Consider the following 21138-nt stretch of genomic DNA (forward strand, 5'->3'; position numbering starts at 1 on the left):
AACAAAGTTTGGTTTGAGTTTATTTTCAACATAATAAGTACTGTCAATATACTTTCAAAATATTTTATGTCATGAAGTTAAGTTCAAACGTGTGTTCAAATATGCCATGAATGTTCAATTTAATCGAGTATTTCATATATATTAAACAAGAGGGCCCTGAAGGAAGGCCCTGAATCGCTCACCTGATCCAATAAAGATTATCAACAATAACATTCTGATCAGGTTCCATGAACATATGGTCATAAATGTGCCCTCTAGAGTGTTAAAATACTTTTCCTATTATTTGACCTGGTGACCTACTTTCTGACCGCACATGACCCAGATTTGAACTCGGCCTAGAGCTAATTAATATAAACATTCTGACTAAGTTTCATGAACATACAGTCATAAATGTGACCTCTAGAGTGCTAACAAGCTTTACCTATGATTTGACCTGGTGACCTAGTTTTTGACCGCATATTACCTAGATTTAAACTTGACATAAAGACTATTAATATAAACATTCTGACCAATTTTCATGAAGATAAATTCATAAAATTAGACCTCTAGAGTGTTAACAAGATTTTGGTGACCTAGTTTTTGACTGCACATGACCCAGAATTGAACTTGACCTAGAGAGTATTAATATTAACATTCTGACCAAGTTTCCTGAAGATGCAGTCATAAATGTGACCTCTATAGTGTTAACAAGCTTTTCCTTTAATTTGACCTGGTGACCTAGTTTTTCACCCCAGATGACCCAATATCGAACTTATCCAAGATTTTATTGAGGGTAACATTCTGACCAAGTTTCATTTAGATAGTGCCCAAATTGTAACATCTAGAGTGTAAACAGTCAAATTGTTGACAACGGACAATGGAAACGGACGACGACGGACACAGGGCGATCACAATAGCTCACCTTGAGCACTTCGTGCTCAGGTGAGCTAAAAACAAACATAAAAATACTTTGTTCAAATAATAATTATCTATCATAAATTCAGTTGCTTGCCTTTTTAAAACGTTTCCACTGACATGGATTGAGACATAGTACAATCAAGAGGCCCTTTTTCGCTCACCTGATTAAAATGACTAGTCAACAAGTCCGTTGTTAGTGCGGATGTTGGTTAAAGACTTCTACATGATATTAAGGGTCTTGGCCTTGCGGTTTTATTCAGTGGTAAAGATTAAACTATATAGGTATATAGAAAACTTGTGACCCCTGTGGGGGGGGGGGGGCACTTTTAACCCCAGGGGCATAGTTTGAACAATTTTGGTAAAGGACCATTTCCTGACAGTGCATACTAAATATCATGAGTCAGGCCCATGGGGTTTCTGAAAATAAGATGTTAAGTTTTAAAATGTTGATACTGGATGACGGACAATAAAGGACAGGCAATGGACACCAGACACTGATCGATCACAATAGCTAACCTTGAGCAATTTGTACTCAGGTAACATTTGTGGGAATAATGAAAATATCAAATATTAATGAGCAAAATTTATGCAATGGCAATATTGGGCAACTTCTTTAAAAAGAAAATTTATACAAAGAGAAATACTTGAAAATATTACATTTAATAACTGTCCTTTTTCAACCCTTAAATCATGTTAAAAATATTCCTGAGAAAAAATGATTACATTAAAGAGCTGCATTTAAGGTACTCGTTCATGTTCTTGGACCAAAAAATTAGTTTTCCCTGTAATGCATCTTAGAACACTTATTTCTTCATTAATTTAGTCTATGTTACCAGAATTGTAGAAAAAAATACAACTAAAGTATAATATAATATTTTGGTTATATTGGGTGGCAAACCCATGACGGTAAAGTCAAGAAATAGTTGATAAACTGACGTCTTATGATTTACCACACTTCATTTTGTAATAAAAATTTGTATTTTACAAACCATGAGCGAGTCCCCTTTAAAAAAAACTGGCAATTTGTATTTCAAGTATTTAGAATTTAAATGACTTATATGGTGATTTTTTTAACCAAGTGACAAATGACAGTACACAAAATAATGAAACCATATTATATACAATAAATAAACATAAAAATTGTAGTGTAATGCTGGCAGAACACTCACAAAATGAAATGATATGAAAACATAAAATGACATTCAAAAATTGTGAAAATCTATATAATACAGAACCACAAGTGCTCATGTGTTTACATTACTCAATACATCTTTCAACCAGAGCTAAGGGACCAGTTGTACATGAATAGATGGTTAAACAAAACACATATAAGGCTGTTACAAAACCTTCACCTTTTTCTTCAAAAACACTGAAAAGCTTAAATGAATGATGGCACCGAAAGATTTATATATTGAACTATGAGGATTCTTTCTGAGAGTGATAGAGCCCTATATAATTTCATCAAAACTGTAATTGTGTACCCTTAATAATATAGTAGTATTAATGATGAATGAAATAAATTACTGACCTTGGAATGAATGTACATGTTGATTGTTTGCCTGTGATAACTACATAAATGATTGCTGTGTGTGCAAGAAGTAAAACCTTTATACATTAATGCCTTTACTTAAAAAACAGGAACAAGGGCATGTGTACATACATGATTTGACCCTACAAAAGCTATTTTACTAGTGATTTATAAGAATCTCATTTCTCCAAATAAATGTAATGATGCCCTATATAAATAAAGTGAAAAAGTTTGAGCAGTTTTCCAAATTAATGTAATGACGCCCTATAAAAATATAGTGTAAAAGTTTCAGCAGTTTTCCAAATTAATCTAATGACGCCCTATATAAACATAGTGTAAAAGTTTCAGCAGTTTTCCAAATTAATGTAATGACGCCCTATAAAAATATAGTGTAAAAGTTTCAGCAGTTTTCCAAATTAATTTAATGACGCCCTATATAAACATAGTGTAAAAGTTTCAGCAGTTTTCCAAATTAATGTAATGACGCCCTATAAAAATGTAGTGTAAAAGTTTCAGCAGTTTTCCAAATTAATTTAATGACGCCCTATATAAACATAGTGTAAAAGTTTCAGCAGTTTTCCAAATTAATGTAATGACGCCCTATAAAAATGTAGTGTAAAAGTTTCAGCAGTTTTCTAAATTAATGTAATGACGCCCCATATAAATATAGTGTAAAAGCGATAGCAGTTCTCCAAATTAATGTAATGATACCCTATATGCCTTATTTGATTTGAAATCAAAACTATATAACTTGTTTTTCAAGATGCCTTCATCTTAATACATAACACATTTAATACAAAATTCCATTAGTGCATAACATTCTATGTTTTCAAAGTTTTCCAAAATAACTTCCTTTGCCCAACATCATCACAATATAGATGCCAAAAGTATAAATCTGTAAAACCCATACAATTCATGCATACATCATGTACATGTACAAAAATACATATATATTCAATATATTTATACATGAAGTTGAAATGTCGTAAATATCATAAAAAGTCAATGCTCGTTATAAAGTGTCACTGGAAGTGCATACTGGGGGTAATTTTGATTATTTGCATTTATAAATGTTAAATTTTGGGCTAAAAAATGGATTTCTTTCAATAGAGATGAACACTTCATGAAATACTAAATAATAAAACATACTTTTAAAATAAGCATGTCAACTGCATGTTCAACCCATTTTTTGAGCATTTAAAGATGCACTAGTACTCTTACTCCGAAATAAAATTACTGCAATTAATATAAATGTTTTGATATACCAAAAAGGATGAATAAATGTCGACAACAATGGTTCTTATGAAGGATAACAAGTTTAATTTGAAAGAAAGGCGCAGAAAACATGGTATATCTACCTTATGAGTCTATAGTAGATCACAGTAAATCTTTTAGCATTCACCAATCATTTAATATTTTTGTGTTTACAACTATTGAATGCAAGGTTACAATCTTGTTATCAGTATCTAACATTTTCAATAAATGCATTATTTAGTAATTTGTTAAAGGTGTTTCACTCAAAATGTATGTTTATACAACTCTGTCCAACTACCTCCAACATTCTGATTGGCTCCCATTTGTGTCATGTTAATTGAAATGTCTAAAGTATTCAATGAAACACGATAATAACATCATATATATACTAAACAAAATGATACACACACTAAAGAATAACTAACATTATAAGCCTTTTCTTGGTTGTTTCTTCGCATAGGGATCAATGGTACAGTGGAAGTCTGACCCCTCTTTCACTAGATAGTCTTGGTCTGAAAACCTGAGCTTTCTCCTGAACCTTTTTGTACGCCTGTTGGTGTAGAGCCTGTTGGTGAAGAGCCTATAGCTGGCATACTGCTCGAAGCAGGCATCACAGTTGTAGTTAGTCCTCAGGCTTACCGTGTTGCCCGCGTGTTTAGGAGGATAGGTGATCACAGCCTTAAAAGAGCTCATCCCTGGTGATTGTCGAACTTCATACACAAAGAAGCGGAGCTCTGAAATGAACACAAATATTAAGATAAAACTGAAAATTACTTCAAATATAGATAATGGCTCATAAGCTTACATCATGGGATAATAACTGTTTCTGGTTCCTGTTCTCATGATGGGTCAATACACTGCTGTTCAGATGAAATGAGCTAAAATATGACATACTTGATACTTCTGAACTGTAGACATTGATGTTGCTTAGGATTATCTAAACAGAATGTTGCATGTAAAATATACGAATATTAACACAATCATGTATGGAATCAAAGCTGGGATTCTAGTGATGAGTCAAACCTGGATTTCCTCATAGATTATTTAGGTAGCATACCCCTTCTACAAAATGGAATCCCAAGTAAGTCACACCACCGAGACATGTGCCAATGTTCATAATTTAATAAACAATGAAAAAAACCCAACTAAAATAGCTTGGATATATTGTAAAACTTTAACTACTAAAAAAGACAGAGCAAGCAAGCCTTTCTTAGACAGTAAGATTTCACACAATAGAATGGTCCTACTGATTTAGTATTCAAAGGTGTTTTCAGCAGGGGGTAAGCAAATGATCACACCTATACAGTTGTAAAACTGCACTTCTTAATGATAAAGCATTGTACAAAATAGAGACTGACAGGCAATGTTGGAAATGTAGGTAAAATTTATGAGTTTTTATGCACAACTTTTCTGGTGGGTAATAAGTTAATAACCAATCTGAATGTGCATGTTCTAAGGTATTACAAACATAATAACAAATCAGAATGTGCATGTTCTAAGGTATTACACAATGTCCGAATTAGTGTAGAATTTGGTATGCATAATGGGCCTCAACCTGCACAGAATTTTATAAAATGTAATATTCATGTCAGAAAATGTTCCTACAATCATTTAAGAATCAAAATGTTGATGTGTCCCCAACTCCCCAGATGGGCCTATATGTGTAATTGAGTTCTGCTATGTCCGTGGTCACACTACAGCACAATACTCACCATTCCTCTTCCTACACTCCACTCGGCTGCTTTCATTGCTGTTTGTGCATTCAACGAAGGGGCAAAAGACTTTCTGGTTTTTCCCCGTTCTTGTTTTGTTCTCCTTAATGTCTGCGATATGTCCAATATTGTATACTACATCATTTTCCATAAGCTTTTCAAATTCCTGATTCGTGTACAGATTGAACTCATGACAGGTCTGAAAAATGTATTTAGCATTATGGAAACATAATCACCAAAAGCACCACATGTGGATGCCAATACACATTCTTTCTTCAGTAAAACAAGACACTAAATAATCCTGAGTATGTTCATATTGTCACTCGTAATATGTTTATGAAATCTGTAAATTTTTCATGACTAAGGTACATAACTTGACAATACTAACAGCTGGACATACGGGCCTGTCTAATACTTTTGTATTGTCACTGTAAACATGATTGTGTACACAGTTTCACTTGAATAAAATGCAGTTGTTTTGAATGAAAGCTAAAGATCAAGTTTTTGAATGCCAAAAACACGGACGCCGAGAGCAATATCAACACGCAAGGTATGACACTAATTTTCGAAAGACAGACAAGCTAAAACTGTTAAAAAGTCAATTAAACCACAAGTCTTCATTGATCAGTTGCTTGTCATTTACAATACAAGACATACACACCAACATTCTGTGATACAGAAGTCCCGTGCTGTTTTTTGTATTAATTATTTCTGTTGTGCAAAACTGTGAAATAAATTCAATATTGGATTAAACATAACACTCGATGTGTACTTATTATACACATAACAAGCACTTACATGCGTCCTTGAACTATAGGTCTCATAGTCTACCTTGGTTGAAATGTAGCAAGCTTTGTCATGGCCTGGTGGCAGAATTACAATGGATTTTTTAAGTCCCTTTGTTCCGCACACAGAAGAGTTTCGGGGGATAACTTCTCCTTTGCAACAGTCGTGAGTGTACTTATTGTAGTCAACTGAAATATAATAATTTTTCATTTAGCTTTCTGCATTAATGATTATGGTACATAACATCAGTTTCACATGACACATGAAGAGCTTTTTTGGTATAAATTCCCTTGAAAGAGTCACAATGAATATAACTTTTTTGTTATTCAAGTACAATAAAAACACACCATATATTCAATGTTATTGTAAAACCTTTGCTGGTGATCAGGCTTTCTGGACTAGTCAAGAAACTAATAAAGTGATCATAAGACTCACAGATGTTTCCGCAGCACTTGAGAGGTCTTGCCATGCTGAGCAGGGTGTTATTGCAGCAAATGCGTTCATCAAAGTCATACAATTCTGCACCGCAGCATTGTACATTTTTCCCTATATCTGCCCTCCTCAGGTGACTGTTACAACAATGGTACTGGATCCCGGATTTCTCATAATTCTTAATGAAGTACTCTACAAATTTACAAAACATTATTGTATATGATGAAACATTTTAGAGTTACATGTACTTGTAACATTTCAATAACTGACAATGACTGAAATCTGCAACGTCTTAGAAGTTTTAGCTTAGTACAATCATTTATTACCTGAACACTTGTAAAATAAGTCAAATATCACAACATAAGACTTGTCACATTAGGTGTGTGGGCTCACTATGATGGCAAAGTTGGGACCTTTTGTGAAGATGAACAAAGATTTATGACTTATTAATAATACATGTATCTTTAATCAACTCTTTTCAGTATGAGTGTTTGTATTTATCGGTATGTACAAGTTCAATCCTGTTGAAATCACAACAAACCTTGAAAGATTCTCATTAACCAATAACATGATAGTACAAACCATCAACAACAAGAGGCACATCAGTGCCTGTGCTCCACTGGCCAAAAGGTTCAAGCAAAGACCACCTAACGAACATTTTCGTCAAGTTTCATAGAAATACAATCATCAATTTTTGAGGAGAAGTTATTTAAAAAAATTTTTTACTTTAATAGCTCTGGCTGCCATGTTGTGCAGTGGACCGAAATGATTTGGGCAATTTGAGTAAAGGAGCACCAAACAAACATTTCTGTCAAGTTTTATCCAAAAAAGGTCATCGGTTTCGACGACAAGTCGTATAAAGTTTTTTTTATTTTTTAGCTCTGGCAGCCATGGTGTGCAGTGGACTGGAACCATTTAACAAATTTTGGTTAATGACCACCCAAGGAACATTTCTGTCAAGTTTCATCAAAATCTGATCATCGGTTAACATTTAATCTGAATAGATTATGAAGCAAATATCTAACCTGAACAAGAACTGACGAGATAGAATCGACTTGGTGTTTCACTTACACTTTTCGGCCATTTAAGTTACTAAAAATAGCTGTTTCATAAACTTTCAGAATGTCACTTAAACGAAAATTAATGTTCAGTCTATATATACTTTCCTATGTATAAATGTAAGGTTTTTAAATTGATCTTTTTGTGAGAACTTTATGCTTATATGTTTACTCATAAATTATTATTGTTTAAAAATTATTTAAAGATGCTATACGTGAAAAATTAAGACATTATTTTTTTTTCTATTAAAGGGAGGTAATTCAGTAGTAAAATGTAATCAAAGCTATTAAAGCATGGCATTTCTTTTCTAACCATGTTGATATTATTACAGTCTATTCAAGCAAGATGCCTTTTGTTTTTACATAGTACCCATAGGTTCTGAAAAACAAGGAGCACTATTCCCAACAGAAGGATGTCACTCCCTATCACTGCATGAGCATCATAATAAAGAAATGTTTACTCAAACTGCAAGCTGCTCAATTGAAATAGGTATTTACCTCAAGCATACAGTTTTATAATGTGGCAAAATAGTCGGACTACTAGATTGTCATTCGGACTAGTAAAATATGCCATTATGCTAGTCCAACTGGCTAGTAGGTTAAAATGTTTTTCGTGAAGACTGCGGACGAGAAGTCCTTAAAGGTTTTTCTATTTTTAACTCTCGCAGCCATGTTGTGCAGCGGACCGGAACCATTTAGGCAATTTTGGTTAAAGGGCATCCCGATGAACATTTATGTAAAGTTTCATCAAAATCTGATAATCGGTTTCTGAGAAGATGTAGTTTAACGTTTTTTTCTATTCTTAGCTCTGGTGCCCATGTTGTGCAGCAGACCAGAACTGTTTGGGCTATTTTGGTTAAGGACTACCCAGGTAACATTTCTGTCAAGTTTCATTGCAATACGATCATCGGTTTCTGAGGAGAAGTCGTATAAAGGTTTTTCTATTTTTACCTCTGGGGGCCATCTTGTGCAGTGGACCGAAACCATTGAAGCAAATTTGATAAAGGACCATCCAAGGAACATTTCTGTTAAGTTTCATCAAAATCTGATCATCGGTTTCTGAGAAGATGTTCTTTAAAGGTTTTTCTATTTTTTTGCCCTGGCAGCCATGTTGTGCAGCGGACCGGAACCATTTGAGCAATTTTGGTTAAGGACCACCCAAGGAACAATTCTGTCAAGTTTCATCAAAATCTGCCTATCCGTTTCAGAGGAGATGTCGTTTAAAGATTTTGCTATTTTTAGCTGTGGCGGCCATATTGTGCAATGGACCAGAACCATTTGAGCAATTTTAATAAAGGACCACCCAAGGAACATTACTGTCAAGTTTCATCAAAATCTGCCGAACCGTTTCAGAGGAGATGTCGTTTAAAGATTTTGCTATTTTTAGCTCTGGCGGCCATATTGTGCAATGGACCGGAACCATTTGAGCAATTTTGGTAAAGGACCACCAAAGGAACATTCCTGTGAAGTTTTGTCAAAATCCGCTTATCAGTTTCAGAGGAGATGTCGTTTAAAGTAAAAGTTTACGCACGCACGCACGCACTCACGACGGACAATCTGTGACGACATAAGCTCCATGGCCTTCGGCCAGTGGAGCTAAAAATGATGAGTTTGTTCTTCAGTTTGTAAATTACAAACAAAACAATAACAATAAATATTAAGATTTCGACTTTTTTCTATACTGACAAATTATGCTTGTTTGTTTATTTTTACATAAAGTATATACAGGCCTTTTTCTGCCCATCTCTCTGGTCAGAATGTCAGACCCATTCCCAATGCCAAATATGTATACATTTTCCCAATTTAAAGAAAACAAGAGGCCCAAAAGGGCCTATGCTCTACTGGCTGGGTTTGTGTGGTCAACATCACTGTTTTCGAAAAGAACCAACCCCTTATGGGTATCTGAATACTCAAAACTAAAGACTGTATCATGTTCGCAAGCATTTATTACAAAATATCATTTTTTTATACTATAAAGGCCCATAATCTAATCTTTTCATAATTTAGTCATGCATGGGCAGATTTAGCTGGTTTTAAAAAGGAAACCAGCTCTGAAGACTGTATCGTGTTAACGAGCAATTGTTTACTGACATACTGATTTTTTTTACTATCAAGGCCCATAATCTAGGCATGCATGGGCGGATCTGGCTGGTTTTCAAAAGGAACCGAGCTCTAATGGATACCGTATGTAGATACGGTACAAGTTTCATCAAGATACAATCAAAACTGAAGGCTGTATCGTGTTAACGAGCAATTGTTTACTGACATACTGATTTTTTTTACTATCAAGGCCAATAATCTAGGCATGCATGGGCGGATATGGCTGGTTTTCGAAAGGAACCGAGCTCTTATGAATATGTAGATACGGTACAAGTTTCATCGAGATACAATCAAAACTGAAGGCTGTATCGTGTTAACATGAATTGTTTACAGACGCACGGATGCACATACTAAGTACATATTACCATCGCATAAGCTCTTCGGGCCAAAGGCCAGTAGAACTAAAAATCCAAAATGAGATAAGAATAGCTGTCATGAAAAGCCTGACTTCTTGATTACACCACGCACCTTTTTGCAGGGGAATCAATGCACTCAGAAAATATCTTCATTTACAATCATAAATGCATTTATTAGCAATTTCGGGTGACATACATTGTAAAGTACATTAATTTCAAAGAGAAATGTTGCCCAAAGTGATGACTTTGTGGATGAGTTTTAACCACAATTTCACCAATTATTACATGACTGGAAAACCTCAATTTGCAACTACTTATCCCAAAATTGACAAAAAAGGCCTGAAAACTCTTCAGAAATTTGTACGATGCAAATCTTCCCAACATGTCTAGTGTCTCCTTCCAAAAATGGACAGAAAAAAATCCTGTGGCTATCCATAAAACGTCTGAAGTCATTTCCAAATTTTAGTATCTCATGGGTCAAATGATATAAAAACTTAAGAATTACTAAAATACATTATTTTCATTGACCTTATTGAAAAATGTTGAAAACACTTATAAATATTGTTTAACGTAATTTGACTTGTCACTATGTAAATATCAAGAAATCAACTTAAGATTGGAAATGACTTTATATTCTTGAATATTGGCAGATATATATTACTACCATAGTGTAACAGATGGTCCTCGACTGCATAACTACAGTATCAAGGCAGTTATCGCCTTTTTCAATATTTCAATATGAGTTAGAGAAAACAAGAGTATGAGAAGTCATAATCATAGTTACCATTTCCACAACGTTTCAATTGCTTAGGGAACACAGCTTTAGCCCCGTTGACAATTTCCACCTTCTCGTGATAGTCATTTGCATCAATCGGCAAACCATCTTGACAAATGTAAACGGAACGGCTGTAAAAATCTGTCTCAGGACGCTTCAGCACTTCACCTATGGATACAGACACAATCCTAAGCAATCAGGTTGCCTTCAAACTGTATAAAACAAAACAAGTCAATTCTAGAAATCCCCGACCGAATGATATCTCCCACCAGGGGCGTAGCTAGGCCTTAAAAAACTTATAGGCCCGATGGTTCTATGATACTTTTATATGCACATTACATACCGGGTACACTTAATTATATTTGCAATGATTAAAATAACATCAAGCAATACACCTTGCACGTAGTTTAAATAAATGTCAAACATGCTTTGGTTTAAAAAAACGTTTCAAGTTGCTCAAAGTGTTTGAGTAGCTATTAGTTTTTATTGCATTTTTGAGTTATTCATTTTTGTTATTTTTCAAATAAGTTGTAGGCCCAGGCCTACAAGGCCTATATGTAGCTACGCCACTGCCCACCAAATGATATACACCTCAAATGTTATCCCTGACAAATTGATATAAGTTAACAAACAATATCCCCACCAATGACCTCACCAAATGATATCTCCCACAAATTGATATACCCCACCAAATGATAGCCCCACAAATTTATAAACCCCACCAAATTATATCCCCAGCAATTGATATACCCCACCAAATGATATCCCAACCTATTTATATACCCCACCAAATGACTCATTGTCAAAGAACTAAACAGTTCAAGAATCCCATGTAAGCAAAACACCTCAAAGAAGTGGTGGCACCTCAAAGAGTGGTGGGGGTCAGAACAAATTTAAACACTTCACTTTCCATTTGGGCTTCATTAATTTATAACTATTAATGACTTGTGCATTTCCTTATTATTATTTCCTTTCACCCATGTCTGTTTTCATTTATCCAGCATTGATTAATTGAATGATTAAACAAGAGGGCTCGAAAATTCCGCCGCTTTTAAGTTTAAGGATTGCAAAGTTTAAGTAAAACATGCATGGTCCATGATGGATCACTAAAATTAGATTAAATGCCAAACCTTGAAAAGAATTTAAAATTATTAAAAGGAAAAATTTGCATTATATGCAATATGGAGTTATCATACTTGATTGTTTAAAGATTCAATGCCATATAACAAATAGTTGCTGAGTAATTGACTTCTGGCACGCCTCAGACATAAATGATGCACGCCATTTGTTCAGGTCATGTGGTGACCCCATATTTTTGCATATAGGGTCACCAAATATTTATCGTACCAAAATGGTGTCCGTTTTCTGATTCAATGAATATTCTGATGAATAAATAAAACATGTCAACAGGTTGTTGACGTGACATACACATCTTGGGGTTAGTAGATAACCTGATATAGGATATACAGGGTGGAGAAAACCATATAGGGTGAAAGCCAAGCTTCCTTTGCCACTCACTTACTAACCCTGTATCCTATAATACGTGTTTACATGCAAAACCTTAACCAAAATTGCTTAAGGAAATAATAAACAGGTAATTGTTTGATTTATATGCAAGATTATAAGTATCTATCATGTGTTTCTGGTATGCGTAGAAAAATCCGAACCAAGGGCACACACGTAAGCCGGTAACGAGGCTTGCTGAGTTTCCGGTCATGCAGCCTGCCCAAGGGTCGGATTTTTCGACCGGAAAAACATGATTGATATTTTTTCTATCATACCTAGAATTATGAATTTGTGGAAAAATTAACATAGAAAACGCATTTTTGTACATTTCACTGACGTCATAAAGCACAGTAATTTTAAATCACTATCCAACGTCAAATAGTTCCTTTAAAAATCGCGCTTTTACGATTATTTATTGTCAATTTTAATTAAAAGTATTATATACTTATATTTTTGATTGCGATTTATTGAAATTGCAATATATACTTTTCATAAACCATACATTAAAAGAAATAAGAAGTGGCGCGTTGTTGCGCGTGACTCATCTTACATGGGGGGGTGTAAGATGAGTTTTTCCAACACCGGTCACATGACCGGAAACACACATCCAATATGCAAAAAAGGGTGATCAAACGTAATTAATTAAGAAGGTTGGATGGTTTGGGGCGCATGTATATAGTTTCAATGCAATACATGATGTATTTGCTGAGATATTAACTTAAAACCCTTTCCCTGATAGATAAATGACCAAATTAGCTTTTACTAAAATGTGTATGCCCTCATCAGTAAAATGCTTATCAGTCCCTTTCAGTACACTACCGTTGTATAAAGTCTAAATGCAATACATCAAATAGTTGCTGAGATATAAACCTATTTGTGCTTACATGCAAAACCTAAACCAGAATTTCTAAGTCAAATAATAAAGGGCAACAATTTGCATTATATTCATTTTAGTTTTATCTAATTTCATTAATTAAATAGGTTTGATAGTTTTGAGTTTCAATGCAATACATGAAGTATTTGCTGAGATAATAACTTAAAAAGGTGTGAGGTGTGACGCCGATGCCAGGGTGAGTAGTATAGCTCTCTTTATGTTTTTAATAGTTATAGTAAGCTCAAATAACACAGATATAGTTTATTTCAAAAATTGATTATATCAAAATCACAATTGAAAGTCTCAATGTCAACATTTTTGATCCTCAAAGAGAAAGAGGAACTATGAACATTTTTTTTATGAACCAGTCTAGGAATATTCACTTATTAAACAATATGTATGAACAACTGAAATGGGATATTAGACCTCCCATGGAGCACTTATGTCATTTTTATACAGAAATATACATTGTAGATCTAATATTATATATTTATACGTATATTAGTCATTTGATCACACTGTCACACATTTTTTCTCACAACAAATATAACTAGGGGGCCTAGATGGCACTATATCGCTCACCTCAGTAAAACTCTGTGCTATAGACTTGTCGATAATTAACAGGGATTTGGCTTCTCTGATAAATTTATTATGCCCATTCACATTCTCACCAAATTTTGTAATGATTGGACAAATGCTTAAAAAGTTATTTATGGGACAAGAGCAATTTTAGGTTATTTCTATAATTAAGCGCAATAACTCTCAGGTAACTACAGCAATTTTGCTAATTATCAAACACATTAATACACATTCTTACCAAATTTGGTCATGATTGGGCAAAGGGTTCATAAGTAAACAGTTCAAAGTCTGCCCTTCCATACACCATAGATGGAACAATTATTTGTCCAGTATATTTAAACAGGTGTGTAAAAACATGACAAATATATATTTTGCTAATTATCAAACACATTAATACACATTCTTACCAAATTTGGTCATGATTGGGCAAAGGGTTCATAAGTAAACAGTTCAAATCTGCCCTTCCTTACACCATAGATGGAACAATTATTTGTCCAGTATATTTAAACAGGTGTGTAAAAACATGACAAATATATATTTGTTTAAAAAGATACAAAGGGCAATAACTCTTACAATATTTAGGTTGGATTTATATAATTCGTCAAAAAAAATCACAATTTACTGTGAATAAGTTCATAACAGTAAATAAACCCAGATGACTCATACTCAAACTTGAATTAGAAATTATCAAAACAACCTTTCTGACAAATATCCAGGATATTTGAACTTAAAATATTACCAGTTCGAACAAGGTTTTCCTATATTTGGGCCCTGTGACATAGTTTTTGACCCCAGATGACTTATATTCGAATGGGAGCTAAAAATTAACAACACAACATTTCTGACAAATTTCCAGGATATTTCGGCTGAAAATGTTACATCTAGAGTGTTCACACAGTTTTTCTATATTTGGGCTCTGTGACCTAGTTTTTTACCCCAGATGACCCATATTTGAACTCCAGCTAGAAATCATCGAAACAACCTTTCGGACAAATTTACAGGATATTTGGGCTGAAAATGTCACTTCTAGTGTCAACAAGGTTTTTCCATATTGGGACTCTGTGACCTAGTTTTTGAACCCAGATGACCCATATTCAAATTTGTCCGAGTAATTACTCAACATCGTAGACAAACATCCTGACCAAGTTTCGTGACAATGGAGGCAAAAATGTGACCACTGGAGTGTTTACAAACTTAGTGTGGACAGACGACAGATGACGGACATTCATTGATCCTAATAGCTCACTCTCAGCCTACATCTAAGGTGAGCCAAAAAAAAAACACACCTGTTGTGAAGGTAGCATTACTTTAAGAATTGGTTGTAAATTTCATATATCATTTCCATCTAGATTGCAAATTAAATACTTTTATGTGTCACTCACAATTCTATAACAACAAATTACTAGTGCCATCAATGCCATGCTTATTAAACATGCACAAGTATAGAATTGAGAATGAAAATAGGATTTGGAACATTAAATAAAACACAAAAAAGCTTATTTAAAGGCAGCATTACACAAAATAATAAAGCATATACTTACCAGTTTCGTTGCAACAAACTTCTTCTTTTATGTTGTACGTCCGGTTAACACAAGTTTCTAAATCTGAATTTTGCGAGGGGAAATTAACAGCTTTCTTGCCAAGACATCGCATTCTGCCACTCTTTTGATTCACATTTCCGTTACAACAGATTCCCTTATCTTTGATGAACACCTCAGATGTTCCATTGCCTTTGCAACAACCTGGAATAAATTGAAAATACTCAATAATATAAGAGCTGAGTTTTCACAACCTTTGATACAAATACACTTTAGTCTACATTTATGTTGTAAATATAAGCCCATTTGAGGTGCCATACAAGCATATCAAAGTAACCTGTGGCCCTGTATTCAAGATCAGTACCAGCTTTTACCTTTAATCCAAACATCTTTTGTTTTTTGAAGATATCTATAAAACCGCAATAAAGACTCATATGCTCATACAGGACAATAAAGGCTCATACGGCAATAAAGGCTCATACAGCAATAAAGGTTCATATGGCAACAAAGGCTCATACAGCAATAAAGGTTCATATGGCAATAAAGGCTCATACGGCAATAAAGGTTCATACAGTAATAAAAATTCTTATGGCAATAAAGGCTCATACAGCAATAAAGGCTCATATGGCAATAGATTTTGGTTCAATATAAATTTGGTAACCCAATATGGAAAAATATGGGGTCACTGTTGCGTCATTTATGTTTGAGGCGTGATATATGAAATGAATGAAGGCTCATACGGGGCAATAAAGGTTCATACGGCAATAAGGCCCATAAGGGGCAATAAAGGCTCATATGTGGGGTAGTAAAGGCTCATATATGGGGCAATAAAGGCTTATACAGGGCATTAACAGGTCATAAGAGACAATTAAGGCTCATGCGGTAAATAAACGCTCATTCAGGGCAATAAAGGCGCATAACAGGGCAATAAAGGCTCATACAGCAATTAAGGCTCATTCGGTGCAATAAAGGCTCAAACGGGGCAATAAATGCTCATACAGCAATAAACGTTCATACAGGGCAATAAAGGCTCATGCGGGAAATAAACGCTCATTCAGGGCAATAAAGGCTCATAACAGTCAATAAAGGCTCATACAGCAATTAAGGCTCATTCGGTGCAATAAAGGCTCATACAGCAATAAACGTTCAAACAGGGCAATAAAGGCTCATACGGGGCAATAAATGCTCATACAGCAATAAACGTTCAAACAGGGCAATAAAGGCTCATGCGGGGCAATAAATGCTCATTTGGGGCAATAAAGGTTCAAACAGGGCAATAAAGGTTCATACAGGGCAATAAAGGCTCTTACCGGTACAGGGAAATAAAGGCTCATACAGCAATAAAGGTTCAAACAGGGCAATGAAGGCTCATACAGGGCAATAAAGGCTCATGCGGGGCAATTAAGGCTCATATGGGGCAATAAAGGTTCAAACAGGGCAATAAATGCTCATAAAGCAATAAAGGTTCATACAGGGCAATAAAGGCTCATACGGGGCAATAAATGCTCATACAGCAATAAAGGTTCATACAGGGCAATAAAGGCTCATGCGGGGCAATTAAGGCTCATATGGGGCAATAAAGGTTCAAACAGGGCAATAAATGCTCATAAAGCAATAAAGGTTCATACAGGGCAATAAAGGCTCATACGGGGCAATAAATGCTCATAAAGCAATAAAGGTTCATACAGGGCAATAAAGGCTCATGCGGGGCAATTAAGGCTCATATGGGGCAATAAAGGTTCAAACAGGGCAAAAAATGCTCATAAAGCAATAAAGGTTCATACAGGGCAATAAAGGCTCATACGGGGCAATAAAGGCTCATACAGGGCAATAAAGGCTCATACGGGGCAATCAAGGTTCAAACCGGGCAATAAAGGCTCATATAGGGCAATAAAGGCTCTTACAGGGCAATAAAGGCTCATGCAGCAATAAAGATTAAAACGGGGCAATAAAGGCTCATACGGCAATAAAACACTTCTACAGCAGTTAACACTCATAAGGCACACCTAATTAAAGGTACAACTATAAAACCTCAATAAGGTATGGCACACCTAGTTTGTTGTTATCATTTTCATAAGAATGCCCATCACAACACAGTTTGTTCGATTTGTTTTGCACACTGCTCCCACAGCACTCCTGGCTCTCTGTGTTGTAAACAGTATTGTTCGCCACTGAAATAAATGATAATAAAATTTCATATTAGGTATCAAATATTTTAATTGTTATGTATTTCATGAAAACAGAGTAAATTCTAAGAATAACAAAAGTTACCATTCACAGCATACTACGAATCAGAGTTTAAAAAATATTCCAAAAGTTGTCGCTCATCCTGCTTTTGGTTTATAGTACCACTCAATTTTCCATCAACACATTTCATGTACAGTAAAACTATGATCGCTCAAAAACGCCGGGGACCGAGCCAAAACCTCGAGGGAACCGGTGTTTCGAACGACCCGAACTTCAATTTCCAGTCTGTTATAAAATATCTTCAGTGTATTTTAAGTTTGAAGTCGTCATACCGAAATTTTCATACGGCACTGATAATGTGTTGCGTTGTGGAAATCGCTCATATGTTCAAAGGCTATTGTTTACTTAATGTATTCTAAATGTAAAAGAAATATCAATAAATGAATAAATAGAAATGTTTCCACAAAATTGCCATATTGCAAAGCAAAATGACAAGTAGGAATTCTTTTCAGAGATTCCGGTTTTTCACAGCTATCAAATTGCCTTTAAACTGTCATTGAAATTTTTACAACTTGCGAAAAATTTTAACACGTAGCAATTGTTTGATTATTTTGGAACACGTGTCGGGAAAAAGTGTGAAATTATGACCTCGAGGGAGCCATAAGGTTTTGTGCATGATTTGTGTACTTGGGACCGACTATATTGCTCGACTTCTCGACATATTTAGGTTTCGATGCAGTGTAGGTATATCTTATATGAAAATAGCAGGAAATATGTTCGGGACCAAGCTCCGAATTCGAGGGACCGCCGGTTCTCGAACGACTGCAGTTTCACTGTATAATTTAGAGCACTAAAACAAAGTATATACAAGAGGTAACCTTACTTTGACAGCATTGAAGAGGCTTTCCATCGGTGCGAATAGGCTCCCCACAACAGATGTGAGTATTGGGGTCATAGCTCTTGAAGTTGCAGACACGTAATGGCACTGGAAAAAGAACAGTCAATGTCTAGAATGTTTAGGTTGTTGATTGACAAAAGGAGAGTGATTCATCAATAGCAGCAGCTACATTATGAAGCCTTTTTTATATTGACAGGGCATATGATCAAACTAAAGATGTATGTATATACTATACAGTCATATATTAACAAATAAACTAAGTATTGTTTTACATCTCTTGAGCCAAAAAGAAATCAATCTTTGGGTGGGCCTATGTAACAATAACAACCATACCTGAATCTATGCTTACAACAACAGCAAGCCCCAGAAGAAGTATTGCACTGGAACATATATTAATCATACAGTTGACTGATTTGTAAAAGTAACAATAGGGAAAGGTCTAGTATCCCAAACATAATCTATGCATGTATCTTGCTTAAAGCATTACTAAACCATAAGCCTGTCTAGTATAAAATAGTTTATAATATATGTCATAATGTCATTATTGTTTTTTAATCAATTTAGATGGTAAAGGCTCATATGGAAACATGTACCGTTTTTAACACACTTTGCCCTTGTTGTCTGTGACAGACATTTTCATGCTGGCCCATAAGACTCTTATCTAATTTGGATGTGATATTTTCCTACTCGGTGTCATCTACTCGACTCAAATGTTCAGCTTGTAAACTAGGCATTATGGAGAAATTACCGTTTGTTAGTAGGCTTGAATGATATTACAAATTCCTGTTTAAATGTGTATTTGTCAGTTGCTGTTTGATGTTGTTGTTTTCCTTATCAATAGAAAATACACTTAAGTTTGAAAAAAAATGTTCGATCATAAATTAACTTGCGAGTATGAGAAATTTAAAATGAACAATCAAATCATATTCAGTTTTTGCAATAGAAGTATATTCGTTCATTAATCAAAGATTTATGGCTTGTTAACTTATAAGTAGTATTTGAGGCAAGTAAACAACAGCGGTATGACTAAAATACGAAAATAACCTATTTTCGCGAAAATATCTTTTTTGACTAAAATACGAAAACAAGGTTATTTTTGATGAAAATAAAGTTATTTTCGCGAAAATAAGATTTAGATGAAATATGAAATTAGAGTTAGTTTTGGCGAAAATAACATTTTTGACCAAAATATAGCAAGTTTTGGGCAAAAATGAAGTTATTTTCGCGAAACTAAGATTTTGAAAGAAATATGAAAATATAGTGAGTTTTTGGCAAAAATAAAGTTATTTTCGCGAAAATAAGATTTTGACAGAAATATGAAAATAGAGTTAGTTTTGGCGAAAATAACACTTTTGACAAAAATATAGGAAGTTTTGGGCAAAAATCAAGTTATTTTCGCGAAAATAAGATTCTGATATAAATATGAAAATTGGGTAAGTTTTGGCGAAAATAACATTTTTTGACAATAATGTATTTAGTTTTAACTAAAACAAAGTTATTTTTGTCATTAAGCGGATTAAGTTAATGACAATGACCCATTATTATAGACCGTTATTGCTTATTACCGATTTTGCTAATTCACGTTATCTTTAAAAGCGTATTATATATATAGTATGTGTTCACTGTGCTTTTTGTAGAGTGTTTTGCTGTTCTATGTTTCTTGTTTGTGATTTTGTGTTCTATGTCTTTGGCGTTTGCCCAGTGCCACTAAACCGGGTTTATGTTTAAACTTTTTGTTACTGAGCTTGTTTCTGTAGCCTTTTGCATAAATATTAAAGGGAATGCCGACATTGTGCATATGACAGGCTGGGCCTAAAATGTAATTTTCGCCAAAACTTATCAGATCTTAATCAAAATCTTATTTTCGCGAAAATACCTTATTAAAGCCATAAACTTATTAAAATTTTGTCGGAAATGCTATTTTCGCCAAAACTTACCAGATCTTAACCAAAATCTCATTTTCGCGAAAACAACTTTATTTTATCCCAAAACTAACTACATTTTTGTCAAACATGGTATTTTCGCCAAAACTTACCAGATTTTTATCAAAATCTTATTTTCGCGAAAATAACTTTATTTTAGCCCAAACTAAGTACATAATTTTCCAAAAAATGTTATAATCGCCAAAACTTTCCAGATTTTTATTCCATTAATATTTTATTTCCGAGTGCATAGATCTATCCGGGATTTAACTGCTTGTTGATACTTTATCTTTAAATTTTATTGGTTTTCACTAACTCTGAAATTATTATTCTATTATTTTATAGTTATTTCAAACATTTTATATTATATTAATTTTGTACATATGTAAGTATGCATAAACACTTTGTTTTAATTGGCTAGCGCTGATATTGTTATAAGCATTTTAGTTTGTCTATTGTTTTATATTACATTGTAAAGCACTTTTTAACATATTTTATGTATGAAAAGAGTGCTATAGAAACATGGTATAAAATAATAATATTTTTTACCAAATTCTTATTTTCGCGAAAATACCTTATTTTAGCCATAAACTAACTACATGTTTGTCAAAAATGTTATTTTCGCCAAAACTAACCCTTTTTTCAGATTTTTACCAAAACTTATTTCCGCGAAAATAACTTTATTTAATCCAAAAACTACCTACATTTTTTTCCAAAATAATATTTTCGCCAAAAC

General features: G+C 34.2%; 1 protein-coding gene across 3 annotated transcripts in view; it reads right to left on the minus strand.

Moving 5' to 3' along the window:
* The window catches only part of LOC128208293 (uncharacterized), a 24042-nt gene continuing 2904 nt past the window's right edge, over positions 1 to 21138 (minus strand). Inside the window, exons 1-10 of one of the 3 annotated variants that reach the window (XM_052911835.1) lie at positions 19229 to 19494; positions 18814 to 18860; positions 18466 to 18567; positions 17447 to 17566; positions 15399 to 15599; positions 10908 to 11066; positions 6613 to 6801; positions 6190 to 6365; positions 5392 to 5590; positions 1 to 4413 (exon numbers count right to left, since the gene is read on the minus strand). In XM_052911835.1, the coding sequence (XP_052767795.1) occupies positions 4106 to 4413; positions 5392 to 5590; positions 6190 to 6365; positions 6613 to 6801; positions 10908 to 11066; positions 15399 to 15599; positions 17447 to 17566; position 18466 (1353 nt within the window). In that variant the 5' untranslated portion in view covers positions 18467 to 18567; positions 18814 to 18860; positions 19229 to 19494 and the 3' untranslated portion in view covers positions 1 to 4105. The other 2 variants (XM_052911833.1, XM_052911832.1) reach the window with 2 other exon arrangements.

This window comes from Mya arenaria, chromosome 11, assembly GCF_026914265.1.
Source record: "Mya arenaria isolate MELC-2E11 chromosome 11, ASM2691426v1".
NCBI classification, from domain to species: domain Eukaryota; kingdom Metazoa; phylum Mollusca; class Bivalvia; order Myida; family Myidae; genus Mya; species Mya arenaria.